Source organism: Podarcis liolepis, assembly GCF_965112155.1.
Source record: "Podarcis liolepis genome assembly, chromosome: 16".
NCBI classification, from domain to species: Eukaryota; Metazoa; Chordata; class Lepidosauria; order Squamata; family Lacertidae; genus Podarcis; species Podarcis liolepis.
The window spans coordinates 35,710,107-35,729,138 of NC_139567.1; the positions used below are offsets into that span (position 1 = coordinate 35,710,107).

General features: G+C 45.6%; 1 protein-coding gene across 1 annotated transcript in view; it reads right to left on the bottom strand.

Moving 5' to 3' along the window:
• Positions 1–19,032, bottom strand: part of WSCD1 (WSC domain containing 1) — a 41,778-nt gene that overhangs the window by 13,484 nt on the left and 9,262 nt on the right. The window contains exons 2-5 of the mRNA XM_083479637.1: positions 14,463–15,163; positions 11,062–11,176; positions 9,389–9,576; positions 172–293 (exon numbers count right to left, since the gene is read on the bottom strand). Coding sequence (XP_083335763.1) covers positions 172–293; positions 9,389–9,576; positions 11,062–11,176; positions 14,463–14,889 — 852 coding nt within the window. The 5' untranslated portion in view covers positions 14,890–15,163. The remainder of the gene's footprint in view (positions 1–171; positions 294–9,388; positions 9,577–11,061; positions 11,177–14,462; positions 15,164–19,032) is intronic.

Here is a 19,032-nt window from a genome sequence, read left to right on the forward strand (position 1 = left end):
ATCATCAGCTATGGTTCTAAAATGCAATTATACACGCATTTCCCACCCCAGAACCTCAGAGCGCTCTCTCTCCCTCTCTCTTTTCCTAGTATCAGGCTCCAGAGGCGCTAGGAAACTGATCAAAATCAGATGAAGGGATGGGGAGAAGAAAAGAAAGGGAACTGTCCTTACTTTCTTGGAGCAAAATTCGGAGCACATCTCCACTGTCAAATTGGCGTGTATCAAAGAGACCGGCAAGGTGTTTGTTAAATTCTCTGGTGCTCTGAAACACCCTCGATAGATAATATTCTGCCCTGCAGGGATAAGAAATAGTTATCTCTCAAGAAACAACAACCGTAGCAGCCTCTTCCTATCACAGGGAAGAATATTAGTTTCAGAATGTATATTCTCATTCACTATTTGGATGCAATAATTGGCATTGAGATGGAAAGTGAGAAAATTTGCTCTGCTGAAATGAACACACAGCTTCTAGTGGAGTCCTGGCTGTTAAAGTGTGCCTTAGCACAGAAGAGTTGAAATTAAATCCCCCCTCCCCCAAGGAGGCCTCTGCTATTGTTTTCATGCCTTGGTTTTCTTTTGAAGATTCCCTCCCACCCCTCCTGACTTTCCCCTGCAAGGCTTTGAAAGCTCTGATAAAAATCTACAAAGCTTTTCATGAGCTGCACCAGGAACAAAATGGAATTTCAATGAGTTGTTGAAACACCTTCAGGGAGCCCCATTCCGGGGCTGTGCGGGTGTGTTTGGTTACTACTCCATCCACAGCACCTTCTCATATTCATTCTTTTCCAAGCCAGAGAGATTATATGCAACCTTCAGGAGCTAAAATAGATTTCTGCTGCGGCAGCCAAAGAGACAGGAACATGTGGGCTGAATCGTGGATTCATGGGGTTGTAAAGAACTGGAAGCAACTCAGAGGTCATCTGACCAAACCAACCCCGCCTTTTAAATTTAAATGCCACATTCATATAGTTTGCATGGTTACGTTATATTAATTTTGCTATTCATGAACGGCAGCCTCGGAGCCCTGGATGTGCCAAAATAAACTCAGAAATAATATAAATAATAATGAGGTCCCTCACAGAGCAACTGTATATTCCTGTAAGGGATGTAATAAGGCATAACTTAGCATTCATAGATCATAGAACTGTAGAGCTGGAAGGGACCACAAGGGTCATCTAGTCCAGCCCCCTGCGTTGAAGAATCTTTTGCCCAACATGGGGCTCAAACCCCTGACCCTGAGATTAAGAGTCTCATACTCTACCGACTGAGGTATCAGATGACCATAATCCCACACTGTGTTTGTCACATGCAGCATTGCTTCCAGTCTGCTACAGGGCCTATTCTGCCCAAAACTATGTTATTTACCTGGCTGCCCACTGTAGCAAATTTATGTAATTGATGCAGTTTGCAAAAGTAATTATGTAACTTACATAAATTGCATGGTCAATACATCATTCGACCCCATTCATTTCAATGCAAGGGAAACACAGTGATAATCAGTCACATATTGTATGAAGACCGAAAGCAACAGCAACCAAGAATACTGATCATATTTGTTAGATGGACTATGCACAGCACATAGTTTAACTATGGGACTCTCTCCCACAGGAGGCAGTGATGGTCACTGACATGGGTGGCTTTAAAAGAGGATTAAAGAAACTCATGGATGAGAGAGATATCAATGGCTACTAGCCCAAAATGGATATGTTCTGTCTCCACAGCAATGCTTCTGAATACAAGTTGCTGGAAACCACAGGAGGGGAGTGTGTTCTGGTGCTTGAATCCTGCTTGCTGGTTTCCTACAGGCAATTGTTCAGCTACTGTGATGGCAAGATGGTCCATTGATCTGATCCAGAGGGTAGTGGTGTAGCGTGGGTTGCTAGCACCTGGGGCCACACAGAGAGGGTGGGAGGAAGAGAGGGAGGGAGGGAGGAAGGAAAGAAAATGGACAGAGAATGCATGCGCATTCAACTGCCTAATGGTGTCCAGGTGATCCAGGAGATCGCAGCTGCAGAGATAAAAAAGAAGAAGAGTCGTTCCATTGCCTGGAGAGGTCCCTTCCTGGTTTGCATGGAGAAATCGTTTTCAATGGAGCCCAATGACAGAAGCACGCAGCTGTACTAAGGCAGCACCAGGTGTTGAAATTTTGCACCCCCTAAACAATTTTGCATCTGGGGCAACCTCACCTGTACCCCCCATCCTACACCACTGCCAGAGGGCTCTTCTTGTGTTCTTATGGATAGATTTGTGTTTCTGACATGGTCCCAAACCAGGTCCCAAGATATATGAGCTTTATATGCAGTGCTTTCAGGACCACTGACACATGCTCCCATCAGGCTGCCCCATTTACCAGCCTATCAGTTGCATTTTGGGACATCTTCAAGGGCAGCCCTATATTACAGTAGTCCAAAGGAGAAGTTGCCAGAACATGGACAACTTAGGCTTGGGCAGTTAAAATGGATTAAGCAGTACTGTCACCCTAGCACAACAAATTAGCTTCTTCGTTTTTAAAAGGAAATAGTCTTTTGTGGTTAGGAAAATAATGGGGCAATGCATTGGGATTAACAAATGAGTAACAGGGAAATGTGGAAACGCCCCGGCAAGCAAAAAGGGATGACTCCTGGACACATAACAAATCACACAAACAAATCAGAATGAATGCTCCATAAAGGCTGGATGCAATTTTATCTCCCATGTCAGCTTTGGGCAAATAAAAAAGGATGAATGTTCAATAAACAAGCCATATGGAGTCTCACAGATCTGATGTCTGAGGCCCTGACCACATTCTGAACCATGCCTTGACCCCCCCCCCAATTCTCCACCCTTGTCCCTGGACCTCAAGAACAAAGTTGCTGACCACCCCCAAACTGATATGCATTGGGTCACCAGAGAGCTTTATTTCTGGGGGTTTTCATGGGAGAAAAGGTACAGCCTTCCTTCCACCTCTCCTCCCTCAGGAGGAGGAATAAATCAGATGAGGCTCAGCCGTGATCCAGCAAGTGACCAGGTAAAGAAGAGGATGACAGTGAGGATTGAAATCTCAATCCATCCTGGGCGCTTGCTCGGATAATCATTGGCAGCGCCTTGGTCAAAATCTCCATCTCTTAACTGAAACAGTTAAAAAGATTTGGTTTCAGAGGAGAAAGTGGGGGAGTTCTAGTCCGCAATTAAAGAAATCTTAGTCAAGCGATTGTATGCATTTAAATTGATTAATTCAATTAAGTTGTTGATTAGATCTGCATAGGAGTGAAACAGTCGTCCAGATGGGGGAGGGAAGAAGCATTATTTGCTTGTTCTTAGGTGATGTCTGCATGTGCACAGTAAATACTATCCTGGAAAAGGGGTTCCCTGCTGTACAAGAGAGAAAGAATAATAGAATCAAATAATTGTAGAGCTGGAAGGGACCTGGAGGGTCATTTAGTCCAACCCCTGTAATGTAGGAATCTCAATTAAAGCATCTATGACAGATGGCAATCCAACCTCTGCTTAAAAGCTTCCAATGAAGGAGAGTCTACCATCTTCCAAGTAAGTCCATTCCGCAGCCAAACAGCTCTTATCACCAGAAAGCTCTTCTTGATGTTTAGTCAGAATCTCCTTGATTGTAACCTGAATCAGGTCCTACCATCCAGAGCAGCAGAATACAAGCTTGCTCCATCTTCCATGTGACAGTCCTTGAGATATATGAAGATGGCTATCATATCTCCTCCCAATCTCCTTTTTTCCAGGCTAAATATACCCAACTTCCTCAACCATTTCTCATAAGGCTTGGTTTCCAGACCCTTCATCATACTGATCACCCTCCTCTCGACACATTCTAGCTTCTCAACATCCTTCTTAAATTGTGGCATTCAGAACTGGACACAGTTGTGGTCTTACCAAGGCAGAACAGAGTGAAACTATGACTTCCCTTGATCTGTACACTGTACTTCTGTTACAGTCTAGAATTGCATTAGCTTTTGGAGGGTGGGGCTGCTGTATCACACCATTGATTCATGTTAAGCTTGTGGCCTACTAAGACCCCTAGATCCCTTTTCACATGTACTACTGGCAGGCCAGCTATGCCCCATTTTAAATTCGTGCAGCTGGTCATTCATGCCAAAGGGAGGGGAGGGGCTTATCAAGGGTGGGCATTTAGAGGTGGTATTGTTATCTTCCTATGTGAGAAGAAAAGAGAGTTTTGAATTATGGTTTCACTCTGAGTGAGAATTCCGAGGGATAATATGCCAGCCTCTGAAGCGCGGTGAATTTTGATATGTTGATATTTTGTTATTTATCTTCTATTGTCATCACTTGTGCCTGATGCTTCTGCTGTCTGATGGAATATTAAGCACCTGCTGAATGAACATTGCACATTGCAGTTGAAATATTGATTGGGTGGTTTAGCTGGCTAGGGTATTACAATATGTATCATTGCTGCTCCTTGAGCTGGTGGATTTACTGGGTTTTGCCAGCCAGGTATTGGACCTCCTTTTCCTTGCCTCAAGATATGCAGAAGGGAAGTGGAATACAGGCACCCCTATAAAACGGATAATGGAGAGAGAAGTCTATGATGGTAAAAGTAGGGTGAGCTAGGTAAGAGGAAGGGGTGAGATTTCTTACATCTATTCCATCTTCTCATCTCAACAATTTCTAGGTAGTGCTTGTCATCAGCCACCCAGCATGGTGGCATTTATTTTTAAACCCATCTTACTCCCCCCATATATATATATATATATATATATATATATATATATATATATATGAAATGGTTTATTTAAATATCTAACCAGATAGCACTGAATTCAGCAATGATGCAAATTCCAAGATTTGTGTGAGTCTCTGCAAAGTGCACAATAGTATTTTAAAAATAAATAAATTAATAAACAACCTGTTTTTTAAAAGCAATGAAACACCGTCTTTGGTGGTAGGAGTTAAAATTCTAATGTTCCTTTCCCACAGATAGCATCCATGGGGAGTTGTAAGTTTGAGAAGAGTCTATATGACTCAGTGGCTGAGATGTGCTGTACAAATCAAAGGTGTTTTTATTCCCAGTTGCATCTCACATGAAGTCTGAAGGAATGTAAGAAAAGAGAGGAAGGGAACCTTTCAAAAACAGGTTGAATTCCAAGTTCTCAATCAAGAAGCAATGTCCGTGCTGGGTGGCAGCTGGGAAATGAGAACCAGTCATAGTCAGGATGAGATCCATTCTAGTCTGGAAGCTTCTCAGGATGTGCCAGTTACCAACTCAAGCTGGAAGACTTACTTGGAATGCTCAACCACCCAGACAAAATGATCCCATACGGATTGTGAAGCTAGGGTTGGGGAAGAAGTTAAATTCAGTTCACATTTAAAGGTGAGTTTACCTAATTTGCACTTTTCAATGTAGCTCAATTGGCAGAGCATGTGGCATTTAAGCCCATGGTTGTGGGTTTAAGCCCCAAATTGAGCTGCAGAGCTGCATTGCCAAATTTAGAGAAGTGCAGATTATGAAGGAAAGGGGTGTGTGAAGTGTGGGATGATTTGAGAAGTGCAAATCAGGTGGTTTCACATTAAAATGCAAGCAAGATTGATTTTCTCCCCAAATCCTTTGGAATTCCTTTGTCCTGTTTGGTGATGGTATCCATATAATCAAAGGCAAAGGACATGTAAAAAGGTAAAAGTATATTGGGAAATGATTTATAATGAATTGGGGGGGATGTTTAAAACTACTTCCCCCCCAAAAAAACAACCCAGAGTTGTTTTTTTGTTGGGAATAACACAGACTGAAATCCCCACAAAAAATTCCTTCCAGTAGCACCTTAAAGACCAACTAAGTTAGTTCTTGGTATGAGCTTTCGTGTGCATGCACACTTCTTCAGATACACTGAAACAGAAGTTGCCAGATCTTTCTATATAGTGAGAAGCTGGGGAGGGGTATTACTCAGAAGGGTGGTGGGAATGGGAGATTGGCAGATAGCTGAGATGAGCCTGTTGACGACTCTTAACGACTGCAATAGGTCTTACAGGAAAAGGCAAGGGGTGAGAAGGTGAAAAATGGCTAGTCAACTTCTGTTTCAGTGTATCTGAAGAAGTGTGCATGCACACGAAAGCTCATACCAAGAACTAATTTAGTTGGTCTTTAAGGTGCTACTGGAAGGAATTTTTTTATTTTGACTATGGCAGACCAACACGGCTACCTATCTGTAACTGAAATTCCTAGGTGTCAGAAAAGGATATTGATGTATGCAACAACTGCAGCCCGTGTTTTGTTAGTCCCCAAATGGAAAGTGAGCGAGGTCCCAACTAAAGAGGATTGGCAACTTAAATTGACAGAATATGCAGAACTTGCAGATTTAAGAAAAGAATAAGAGAGCAAGAAGAAGATACATTGAAAGAAGATTGGAAAACATTTATTGAATATATGGAAAATAACTGTATACACAGCTGAAAACGCTGGCAGCGCTAAGATAAATTGAACAAATAATTTTTGATGGATGTAAAAATGGAAAACTGATTTGAATAGTTATAGCAAAATATGATGTATGATATGTAAAATGAACCATGGAAGGAGAAGAAGGGAAGTCACTGGATATATTTAAGTTTGTAAAATGTTTATTTGGAAATGTAAAATTGAAAACTTAGTGATATTAATCTTTAAAAAAGAAGAAGGTGGAGAGTGTCATGAGAACTAGGGAATGGCTTCTGACCCCCTCAATGTGAATCAGCACCCCCCCCATTGTTCCCTCTACCCCCGTTATGGTCTTTCCATTCAGCTCCACTGATTTGCTTTGCTTCACTCTTGCTGCTTATAAAGAGTCCCTGTAACCATGGGAACCAAAGAAATGAAGCGCTGGATTACTGACACTCCAGCAAGATTTTGATCTACAAACAAAGTCCACCTCTTGCATTTGAGGCAGAGGCAGGAATACGAGAATGAAAGCTCACAAGAAGGCATGCCAGCAATACGGCCAACTCCTGCTTTGATCTTAAGCTGAGAACCAATTCCTTCACCAGTGGGAAGAGGTGGAAAAATACAGAGGTGCCCTCCAAAATCACCATGAACTTATCATGAACCGGTTTTGCAAGGGCAGTGACACTGTGCAAATGAGCGGTCAGTAAGATTGCAGTTCGACATCTCCTGGAATTCCTTTCAAATGCATATGAGCTGGGGCCTCTACATTCAGAAAGAATGTCCCTTTTGTTACCAAATGCAAAGGACTGGGGCCAGCAGCAGAGAGTGCCTGTTTCTATCTCAGCATCCAACTGTGATTTTGAGGATGCTCATTTCCACACATCGTATCATCGTACTTTAAGGGCAAGTCATAGACTATGGACACAGGCCTAGTTCTCAGACAGAACTGCACAGGTGTCAGCTGTTGCTTTTGAACCAGAGACTAGAAATGTTTTCTGGTCTGTCCCAGGTAGATTGTTGTCCTGGTTCACTACCCTCACGTTGTCCCTGTTTTTGTTTTTCCATGGTGTCATCTTAAAAAGATAGTTTGAAATCTTAATACTATTCCTAGATGTCATAAGAGGATGGAGGATGGATGGCGGCTAACAGATTGAGATTGAATCCTGACAAGACAGAAGTACTGTTTTTAGGGGACAGGAGGCGGGCAGGTGTGGAGGATTCCCTGGTCCTGAATGGGGTAACTGTGCCCCTGAAGGACCAGGTGCGCAGCCTGGGAGTTATTTTGGACTCACAGCTGTCCATGGAGGCACAGGTCAAATCTGTGTCCAGGGCAGCTGTTTACCAGCTGTACCTGGTATGCAGCTAAGACCCTACCTGCCCACAGACTATCTCGTCAGAGTGGTGCATGCTCTGGTTATCTCCCACTTGGACTACTGCAATGCGCTCTACGTGGGGCTACCTTTGAAGGTGACCCGGAAACTACAACTAATCCAGAACACGGCAGCCAGACTGGTTACTGGGAGCGGCCGCCGAGACCATATAACACTGGTCTTGAAAGACCTACATTGGCTCCCAGTACGTTTCCGAGCACAATTCAAAGTGTTGGTGCTGACCTTTAACGCCCTAAATGGCCTTGGTCCAGTATATCTGAAGGAGCGTCTCCACCCCCATCGTTCTGCCCGGACACTGAGGTCCAGCGCTGAGGGCCTTCTGGCGGTTCCCTCACTGCGAGAAGCCAAGTTACAGGGAACCAGGCAGAGGGCCTTCTCAGTAGTGGCACCCGCCCTGTGGAACGCCCTCCCACCAGATGTCAAAGAGAACAACAGGTACCAGACTTTTAGAAGATATCTGAAGGCAACGCTGTATAGGGAAGCTTTTAATGTTTGATGTATTACAGTATTTTAATATATATATATTTGAAGCCACCCAGCCAGATGGGCGGGGTATAAATAATAACATTGTTGTTGTTGTTGTTGTTGTTGTTGTTGTTGTTGTTGTTGTTGTTGTTGTTGTTGTTGTTAGAACCAGCCGGATCAGGCCAATGGTCCATTGTCCAGCATTGTGTTCTCATAATGGCCAACCAGGTGCCTGTTGGAAACCCACCAGCAGGACCTGAGCACAAGAGCACTCTCTGCTCTGCAGGTAGAACATAGCAATCATGGATGGTAGCCAATGATAGCCTTATCTTCCTCCATGATTTTGTCTAATCCTCTTTTAAAGCCACCCAAACACCGAGTCCCTCCAAACTTGGTGCCTTCTACCACAGTTAAAGCAAAGGGGATTCTCTGCAGAGCAACTGTCTGGCCCCACCTGGCTCTGCCAGTGGAGAATTTGCTCATATAGGTACACGGCACACAGATAGCAAAACAACCCTGGGGAAGAAAACAGCTATATCTCCCCTTTCATATCACTGCTTGTGTGCTCAGAGAGGGTAGGGAAATGAGCAGCGATGGTAGGAGATGGAAACACAGGGCCAGGGGTTTCCAGAGACTGGCTGTGGACGTGTAAGAGTGTGGATCTTGAACAGCGCTGAATTCTTCCTTCCTCTAATGCTGGACCTGCCACCAGACTCATGAAAATTGTCAGCTCTCTGGTGGAAGGAGGCCCGTGGAACATGCAATATAATGGGAATCTCTCCAATGAGTGGAGGCTGATTCATTATGGCAAGTGGGGCACTGCCTTAGCCAGCCTCCACCTGCCTGCCTTTTTACTTGCAGCCAGACCAGCGGGTGGCAGTGGCTGTCACCCTCCTCCTCCTCCTCCTTGCAGGACTTGGCAGGGAGGAGGATGGAGCTAAACTAGAATCACTCAGCTCTGCCTGTCATTGTCTCTGTCTCCTCCTGCTGTTGGTCTCCCTGCCTTCTGGGCACCAGTCCCTACTGCCTGCAATGGAAGGAGAATCCCCATGTTGCCCCTGATCCATGCTGTCATTGTAATGGAAGACACGAGGGGAGCAGGCGTTCTGCTGCCCACCCCTTCTGGTAGCAAATACTCACTTAAAAGCCTTACATCACTTACGTCGTTTTGGTCCAGCCCATGGCTGCTCCTCCACACGATAAACAGATAGCCTGTTGATGCCTCCACAGATGGTTCCTTTCTCTCCTTTGCATTCATTGTTGCACTCCTCCTGCTTTGCCAAAGTTGTGGGCAACTTATTTCCACAATAGCATTCTGCTCCATACTCCAAGCCAGCATAGGTGTAAGCCCTAGATGGGACAAAACGAACCCCCTCACTGTAAAATCCAGCAGTTTTGTAGCAAATGTCGACTCAGCACATCATGGCATTTAATTTATATCAGAGCTGTACATAGTGTATGCAGTGCTGTCCTTAAAGATGAGGTGCTCTGGATAGCTCGGTTGGTTAGAACTTGGTGCTGATAACACCAAGGTTGCAGGTTTGATCCCTGTGTGGGACAGCTGCATATTCCTGAATTGCAGGGAGAGGATTGGGCTAGATGCTCCTCAGAGCACTTTACAACTCTACAATTCTATGATTTTATGGTTTGGAAGCTTCAACTGGCACAGAATGTGGCTGAAAATGTCCTGATTGGTTCAGCTAGCTGGAACTTTGTAGCATTTGTTTTGAAGAGTCTGCATGCTGTGAAGGAAAGTTCAGTGTTATAGTGATGACCTCTAAAGCCCTACAAGACTTAAGACCCAGTTATCTGAATGAGAATACCTCTACCAGGATTGTCCTGCTGAGGCTTGAAGACAAAATATGAGCTCTGCTCATCAGACCAGTGGGCCCATCTAGTGCAGCATTCTGTTCTCAGTCACCAACCAGAGAAGTCCATTAGCACAACAATGCTCTCCCCACCTGTTTTTCAGAGGAGCATTGGCTAGCACCCACCTCTGAGTGATGCTCATGGCTGAAAAACTCCAGAAAGAGTCTTGGTCTTGGCGACACCACCACCACCCCTTCCACCTCCCAGTTGCAGAAAGCCTTTCTCTATGGGATATGTTACTGCTTAGTTTTGGTGCCAGCTAAAAACTTGTCATTTCCTCCAGGCTAGTGACGTGGGTTGCGCTGTGGGTTAAACCACAGAGCCTAGGACTTGCCAATCAGAAGGTCAGCAGTTCGAATCCCCGCGACAGGGTGAGCTCCCGTTGCTCGGTCCCAGCTCCTGCCAGCCTAGCAGTTTGAAAGCACGCCAGTGCAAGTAGATAAATAGGTACTGCTCTGGCGGGAAGGTAAATGGCGTTTCTGTGCGCTGCTCTGGTTTGCCAGAAGCAGCTTAGTCATGCTGGCCACATGACCCGGAAGCTGTACGCCAGCTTCCTCAGCCAATAAAGTGAGATGAGCGCCACAACCCCAGTCGGCCATGACTGGACCTAATGGTCAGGGGTCCCTTTACCTTTTACTGACAGAGAGGGGTGTTAATTTGGAGGCCAGGGGTGTCAATATTGAGAAGGAGATTTTATCCTTTTTTAATGTTTTGTTGATCTATTCTTGTGTTTTGATGTTTGATTTTGTGGGACTGCATAACCTGTCCCGGGATCACTTGTCCATGAAAGGTGGGAGGAACAGCAATGAAACAAACCAACAGATGAATAAACGAAATGAAATAATATATGTAAGTTCCTTTCTTAAGCGAATGGAATTTGAAGTTCCCTTGAATTCTGGTAAAGAGATGTAAACGCACGAAGGACGCAAATATATTTATATAGAGAAAGATGTACATATATTTTACCTCTCAGAGCATGCTTCCTGGCAGTGAGAAATAGTCATTTTTCTCAAGTCATAAAACACAGCACCTTTCAGAGTCCTCTCCCTGGAATCATCACCGAAGCATCCAATGTAAGTGCCTTGAGTAGATGAAAATAGCACAGTGTTTGAAATAATATTGTAGACTGGAACATTTGATTGCAAATGCAAGGGTTTCCCCCACCCTCACTGCCAGATATGTATATCCTGTCCCAGCTCCTGTGATCTCAGTTCCCTGAGAAGATGGAATGACTTTTAAACCACTCTATGGTGCTGGAATCTAGTCCACCGCTCTATTTTCACAGATGATTACCAGATGCCCAAATGGAACGCCTACAAGCAGAACCTGAGTATGACCGGGACCTGTGAATCCCAGTAACTAGGATTCAAGGGCATATGGCGTTCTGACAGTGGTGGTAGAACATAGCAGTCATGGCTACTGGCCATTTAATTGGACTAATTCAGCGGTTCTCAACCTGTGGGTCCCCAGATGTTGTTGGACTACAACTCCCATCATCCCCAAGCTCTGGCCTTGCTAGCTAGGGGTGATGGGAGTTGTAGTCCAACAACATCTGGGGGCCCACAGGTTGAGAAAGGCTGGTCTAATCCCTTTTAAAATTGGTCTAATCCCCTTTAAATGCCATCCAAATTGGTGGCCATCATCACATCTTGTTGTCGCGAATTACATAGTGCTTTGTGAAGTCTTTTTGTCTGTGCTGAACTGGATGTTCACTAGTATTATGAGAGAGGGGGAAAGAACTCTTTCTATCCACTTTCTCCACATCTTGCCTAATTTGTATGCACCTTTGTCTCTTTGTCTCCTCTTGCTCACCTTTGTCTTATTTTTTTTTAAAGGGGGGGGGTGTCCTGAAGCCATGAAGCTAAGAGTAATAGTAGAGTTAGGTTGGGTTGAGTAGTAGTGACTTTTGTCCTGTTCAGACAACAGGTTCCTGATCATTGAATGTGTTATTTGGGATGGTGTAAACCATTCAGGTTTTTTTGCTCCCTAGCCAAATGTGCTCATTCAAATTCTAAGCAGGATCTACTCACTAAGAAATAACACAAAGATAGGCTCTCTCCTTATGGTTGGGGAACCAGATTTGCACAGGTGTCCCAAGTATACAATTCAGTCAATATATTGAATGATGGTGTTCCACAGATTGATTCAGAATAAGCAGATAATTGTATGGTTCCAGGTTTGTGCGCACACATGCGCAAACATGCACGCACACACACATTATATATATACAAGGAAAAAGCAGAACTCTGGAAATAAGATGTTGAGACAAGGAGCAATTTGCAAATGTGCAATTAGGAAGTTCGTACACCGTGAACAGACGCCCACAATAACCCAGTTAGAAGGTGCAGGCAGGAGGAAGCTATAGACAGCTTCTGTATGTTTCTTTGGGTTGTGTTTCACAGGACTAATTTTTCCCCTTTGCTGATAAACTGAGCCTCCCCCAGTATCCCCCTCAAGGAGCTACAATTCCCAGAGTTCTCTGGGATGAGGGATTGCAGCCCTGTAAAGGAAACAGGGACGCGGGCGGTGCTGTGGGTAAAACCTCAGCACCTAGAACTTGCTGATCGCATGGTTGGCGGTTCGAATCCCCACGGCAGGGTGCGCTCCCATCACTCAGTCCCAGCGCCTGCCAACCTAGCAATTCGAAAGCACCTCCGGGTGCAAGTAGATAAATAGGGACCGCTTACCAGCGGGAAGGTAAACGGCGTTCCGTGTGCTGCGCTGGCTCACCAGATGCAGCTTGTCACGCTGACCACATGACCCGGAAGTGTCTGCGGACAGCGCTGGGTCCTGGCCTATAGAGTGAGATGAGCGCACAACCCTAGAGTCTGGCAAGACTGGCCCGTACGGGCAGGGGTACCTTTACCTTTACTTTAAAGGAAACAAAGGTCACCTGACAACTTTCAGCACCTTTAACAAGCTACGATTCCTGAAATGATCTCAGGGGGAGCCATGACTGTTCCAAGTGGTATGATACTGCTTTAAATGTATACTGCTGTTGGGGCCTGAGACTGTGGAGAAAAGGCACCAACTTGCACCAAACACTGAGGAGGCCTGGTCATGTATGCGGTTTCACACCTGTTACACAGACCGGGCATGCTTTGTAATGTCATACACGCATCACACGATGTTACACGTTGTTTTGGGAGGAGCCAGAGGACAGAGTCATAATCACAGGGCACAGTGGCTCCTTCTCCTCTCTCTCTCGGCAGCCTTTAATGACAGGAAGAGGAGGAGCCTGCCACGGAAGCCACACTCAGCTCTGTGCTTGGCCTCCTCTGCCCCCTGATGGTAGGAAACATTGTGGGGGTCTGCCCCCCCAAAAAAAAACATTATTGGAGGAGCAAAAACGCTCAGCCCCACTGGATTTGACACCTCTGCAGCAGTCTCATCTGATACGAAGAGAGGCTAGTCCATTAGGGTGAATGAGGCATTGCCCACTAATCTCAGTCTGCCCTCAGCCAACCCTCACCTGCCTGGCAATTTTAATAGCAACCAGTTGCAAGGTGGTGCTGCTTGGCGATTGACCATGCTGGCTAGGGCTGATGGGAGTTGGAGTTCTAGCAGGGCAAAAGGATCACCACTGATAATTTAGATCAGGCATAGGCAAACTCGTCCCTCCAGATGTTTTGGGACTACAACTCCCATCACCCCTAGCTAATAGGACCAGTGGTCAGGGATGATGGGAATTGTAGTCCCAAAATATCTGGAGGGCTGAGTTTGCCTGTGCCTGATTTAGATAATGCATATCCCACTTTCAACTTTTCTATTATTCACTGGTGGTTAGTCAGTTACTGCACTCACTAACCTCCGCTTGTCCTAAGCCAATCTCCACCTTCATACCTTCTTACTTGCAAACATGACAAGGGGTAGCACTGCCTGCCAGCTTTCTCTTCCTCAATCCCAGTGTTGCCTTCATAGAACTCAGCAGGGAGGAGGCTGGGGGCAAAACTGGAGTTAGAGGTCTCTGCCTGTCGTTGGCTTTTGCTTCACTTCTTATTAGTGGCATAGCGTAGGTTGCCAGTGGCTGGGGCCATATGGACAGGGGTTGGAGGGAAGGAAACAGACAGAGTACACATGCACATTCAACTGCTTAACATTGCCTGTGCTACCCAGGAGATCGCAGCTGCAGAAATAAGAAGAGTCATTCTGCTGTCTGAAGAGGTCACTTGCTGGTTTGCATGGAGAAACCATTTTCAATAGAGCCCAGCAACAGAAGCATGTAGCTGTACTAAGGCAGCACCAGGTATGGAAATTTTGCACCCCCTGACAACTGCCTTTCTATCTCTTATTTGGGTGCCCTGACTTTTGCCCCACCAGTCCAAATGAGCATCAACCATCACTGACATCTTTAGAAAGCCACTTACCTTTGCTTTCGGATGTGTGTTTCAGCCTCTTCGTTCCCACAGACTGCATTGGTTCTTGCTCGTTTACAAACCGGAGAAACCATCTCCTTCGTAATTGCCTCAGTTCAGAGTTTCTAGACATCAGCCACCGCGGCCCATACTTCTGGTCCGGTGTTGGTCCATGGAATGTATCCATGTTCACTAGAAGTTTAGGAGTCAAATGAGTGTTTTGCACAGGTCTTGTATCTGCGCCCCCAGCACCTACCAAAGAGTCCACAACTGGCAGGGCCTGGTTCCCAGAGGCCCCATGGAAACCTTGCTGGAGGACAAAGCGGGATCGCTGCAGTAGCAGGAGGCTACCAGCCATCAGATAAGCTGCAGTGAGGAAGAAAAGCAGAAACTGGGTCCTCCGAAGAAACTTCTGTGGTCTGAAAAAAGGTTTGGCCATACCCTTGCTGTGAACCTGGGCTCCTCACGCCTTTAGCACACCGCTAGGCTTCTCATTCATTCCTCCCACAGGTCCATCTCATTATCTTGGAACCTTTCCTCTCTCAAAAATGCTTTCTTCCACTATCACAGCTGGATGGAGATCCATATTCCTCTGTATTCAGGATGCTTTGGTGCTTTAAGGATCCTTGAACTATTGTTGCTGACCATCACAAGCAACACGTCACATTTCACAGCCCTTGTTGCAGTGCTTCATATTTCAGAGTCCCCCAGATCTGCAATATTAAAGCAAAATCTGTTCAGTTCCAAAGCACAGTGATTTGTTCTCATGGCGTGTGCCCTCCCTTTGAGTGAAACACTCCCCCATCTGTTGTTTATCATTCTACACTTTAAAGACAATAATCCTGCAAGAATGGCTGATTGGGGGTTGCAAAGCAGCAGAACACAGATCTTCAGCTGCATCAACACACTGTTTCTCTTTTGCTTCAAATTAAAAGGGAGGTTCCAATTTGGAAAGTTTGGGGAATAGACAAAATGTACACTCCTAGAAACACACCTGGGACTCTTTAATTGCAGTTGCCAGGGATCAACCCAAGGCCCTGAAGCAGATGTTGTCAGTGGGGTGCCCTCCAGGTGTTGAACTTCAACTCCTACCAGCCCCAGACAGCATGGCTAATGGCCAGGAATGAGGGGAACAGCTACTTCTCAAGGGCACCATATTGGCTATCCCTGCTGTAAACATGTGAAAGCATGTTCTCTACCATTGGCAAACTAGTCCAATTCCCTGCGCGTTGCAGGATGCAACAACAAACTGTGCTTAAATACGTCTAGCAAAGGAGAACCCACTGCCTTCTGAGGCTGTCAGCTCCACTATCACTCAAGTTTTACCACTGGAGGCTTCTCCTAATACTTAGCCAAAATCTGCTTACCTGCTATTTCTATCCAAAGTTCTGAGGTCCTACATTGGTAAGGCCACAAAGGGTGTATGCTGGTAGTGGTTTGAGGCTGGACCAGGGAAGGCTTGGATCTGAAGGATGCAATGCCTTCTCAGACCTCAAACATGCCTGCAAACCAGGCAGGGAAACATGCCAGCTCCAGAGCTGGCATAGTTCCATCCCATTAATTTCTCTCCCACTGGGAATAATGGGAAGAAACTGTAAAAGTAAAAAAAAAAAAATAATGGAGGGAGGAAGGCTCACTTCCACCCTGTTGGTGCAAGCAGATTGGAGGAGGCAGTTTAATCATCATTAATCCCCTCACACACACAAATGCGCATCCTCAGGGCTGCATCCTAAATCTCCCTTCCAAAATAGCTGAGAAGACAGCGCTGAAGTGAATTAATGTAAATGGCAGACGGAGCACTACATGGTACCTTAGTGGTCATGTGAATGCATATCTATTAGGGATGGCATAGAATTCCAGTAAAAATGCAAAAAGGAGTAGAAATTGAAGCAGTTTTTGTGCTCAGGAACGGGAATCAGTCAAGCGAATATGATTACTATTCACTGGCATCGTTGCTTTGAAGTCTGCAAACAATGCATGATTACTGACTGTTTTTTACATTGTTTTGACATTTCCTTTACATTGAATTGTATGCAAGTTACATAAGTTGGGTGAGTAGCTACATTAAGTTGGGAGACTTAGCTTAAATAGTAGGCAGCAAAATTAATAACGTAGCATATGGCAGAAACTGAACTCCAGTGAAACAGAAAACAGGACTGGTTGTGATGAATACAGGTAGGAATGGAAATCACGGGCTTCTTACACCCCAAATTTCTATGCCAGCACATTGGAGGCAAGATGAACCCACTCATATATTGACATTGTGGAGACTTGAGAGAAAGCTGAACCCTGGAAAATGACAATACTAGCATCTTACGCTAGCAGCAGATGAATATGTCACTCTCAAATAGCAAGGGGAAAAGTGGGGGGGTCAAAATCTGGACAGTAATTTCTCGAAGACAGGAAATCAGGATGGCCTTTAATCAATGAAAACAGCTGGAGAACATGTAGACATAACAAGCACCTTTTAGAGCAGGTAGGGGGGGGGAATCTGGAGGACCAAGGGTTCCCCACATCTTATCTTTTATCTTTTTTAGGAGGGACAGTGTAATGTTTTGTCCTTAAGCCTAAGAGCAGCTCTGCTTGGTCAGTTGATGATGGAAAAGTGGGTGATAAGAGGAAAACATCACTACTTAAACCAGGGGTGGCTAATCTGTTGCCCCCCTGATGTTGGTGATCTTTGATTCCCATCAGTCCTAGGCAGCCTGGCAAATGGTCAGGGATGAGGGGACCTGCAATCTAACAACATCAGGAGGGTCAGAGGTCAGCCCCTAAAGGAAAGTGGACTGCTTGCTATTCTAGGATACGGCTTGAGGTCTGAGCAAATAGCTCTCTGCATATATTTGAGCAGGTGGAAATTTTGAACAGGCATCTACGCAGTGTAATTAAAAACACCCCACCACCACCCCTCAAGCCTGAGGTTTGTCAGACATCTCTAGTCAGCACTAAGACCTCACTGGGCTCTTTGTTATCGTGAGTCACACAGTGGCAGGATTGTTCTTGAAAGAGAAAAACACTTTTTGTGCTCCTGGTAACCTTTAACCTCTTTTATAACAAACGAAAGCTGTCTCCTGGCCAAGCGTCTGCTCTGGTGTTTCCAAGGAGCACAGCTCGTGCAAAAGCAGAGCAGAGCAAAGAGAAAACCAGACCCTTCATGTTTCATTTGCATGATGGTCATTTCCTTGGCTGGACAAGTTGCTTTGGAGACTGAGTTTTTTCAGTTGCTGACCAGCCTTGACCACTCCAGCAATTGCTGTCTCTAAGTACTTTGCCTGAAGACATGGGGCAAGGGGGTCCTTGCTGCTGGAATCATAGAGCTGTAGAGTTGGAAGGGACCCCAAGGGTCATCTAGTCCAACCCCCTGCAATGCAGAAGTGGAGTTTCCACTTCTCTTGGTGTGGGCTCATCCTTGACACATCAGGCAACTTGCAGGCGGCAGCAGCAGCTGCTGCAAAGGCAAAAATCCCCAGTGAAGTAACAGACAGGTCAGCTTCACCAGCTGTTTTTGGACTACAGTTCCCAGTATCCCTGACCACTGGTCCTGCTAGCTAGGGATAATGGGAGTTGTACTTCAAAAACAGATGGAGCCCCAAGTCTGGGAAATCCTGATATAATGCATCTTATAAAATAGATGTGGGGAACCACTGGCTTTCCAAACTACAACTCCTATCAGCCCAGAAAGCGTGACTGGTGGCCAGTGCTTTTTTCTGATAATACTCACCGTTATGCACTACCGGCACCTCCCCGCCTGCCCCCCCTCATGGGGAGTCATGGCATGAGCAAAGCCCTGCCTGGTCACTGCCAGTGCACTGCACTCTGCTGCTATCCATGTGCACCCTGGTCAACTCACTGGCAATGCTCACTATGGGCATGGTGGGATGGGCGCAGGAGCCACCGGAGGTGCCAAAACCATGAGTCAGTGCAGCAAGGTAATGGATGGGATGGAGGGGGGTCATCTGGCTTTGAGAAACTACAGTGGTACCTCGGGTTAAGAACTTAATTTGTTCTGGATGTCTGTTTTAACCTGAAACTGTTCTTAACCTGAGGTACCACTTTAGCTAATGGGGCCTCTGCTACTGCCGCGCCGCTGGAGCGCGATTTCTGTTCTCATCCTGAAGCAAAGTACTTAACCCAAGGTACTATTTCTGGGTTAGCGGAGTCTGTAATCTGAAGCATATGTAATCTGAAGCATATGTAACCCAAGGTACCACTGTACAAAATTGGAAGGGACCCAAAGTGTCATCTAGTCCAACCCCCTGCAATGTGGCTGGGGAGGTTGATGTTGTGGCCAATGACAAAACATGCCCTTACTGTAACAACTGCATGGTGAGTACTGGCAACTTTTTTTTTCAAGAAAAAAGGCACTGCCGATGGCCAGGGATGATGCGAGTTGCAGTTCAGCAAAATCTGGAGGGTCAAAAGTTCCCCATATCTGCCTTACAACACCCTCTAAAAGGGTGTAGGAATGCACTTCTGAATACAGTGGTACCTTGGGTTACATATGCTTCAGGTTACATATGCTTCAGATTACAGACTCCGCTAACCCAGAAATAGTACCTTGGGTTAAGTACTTTGCTTCAGG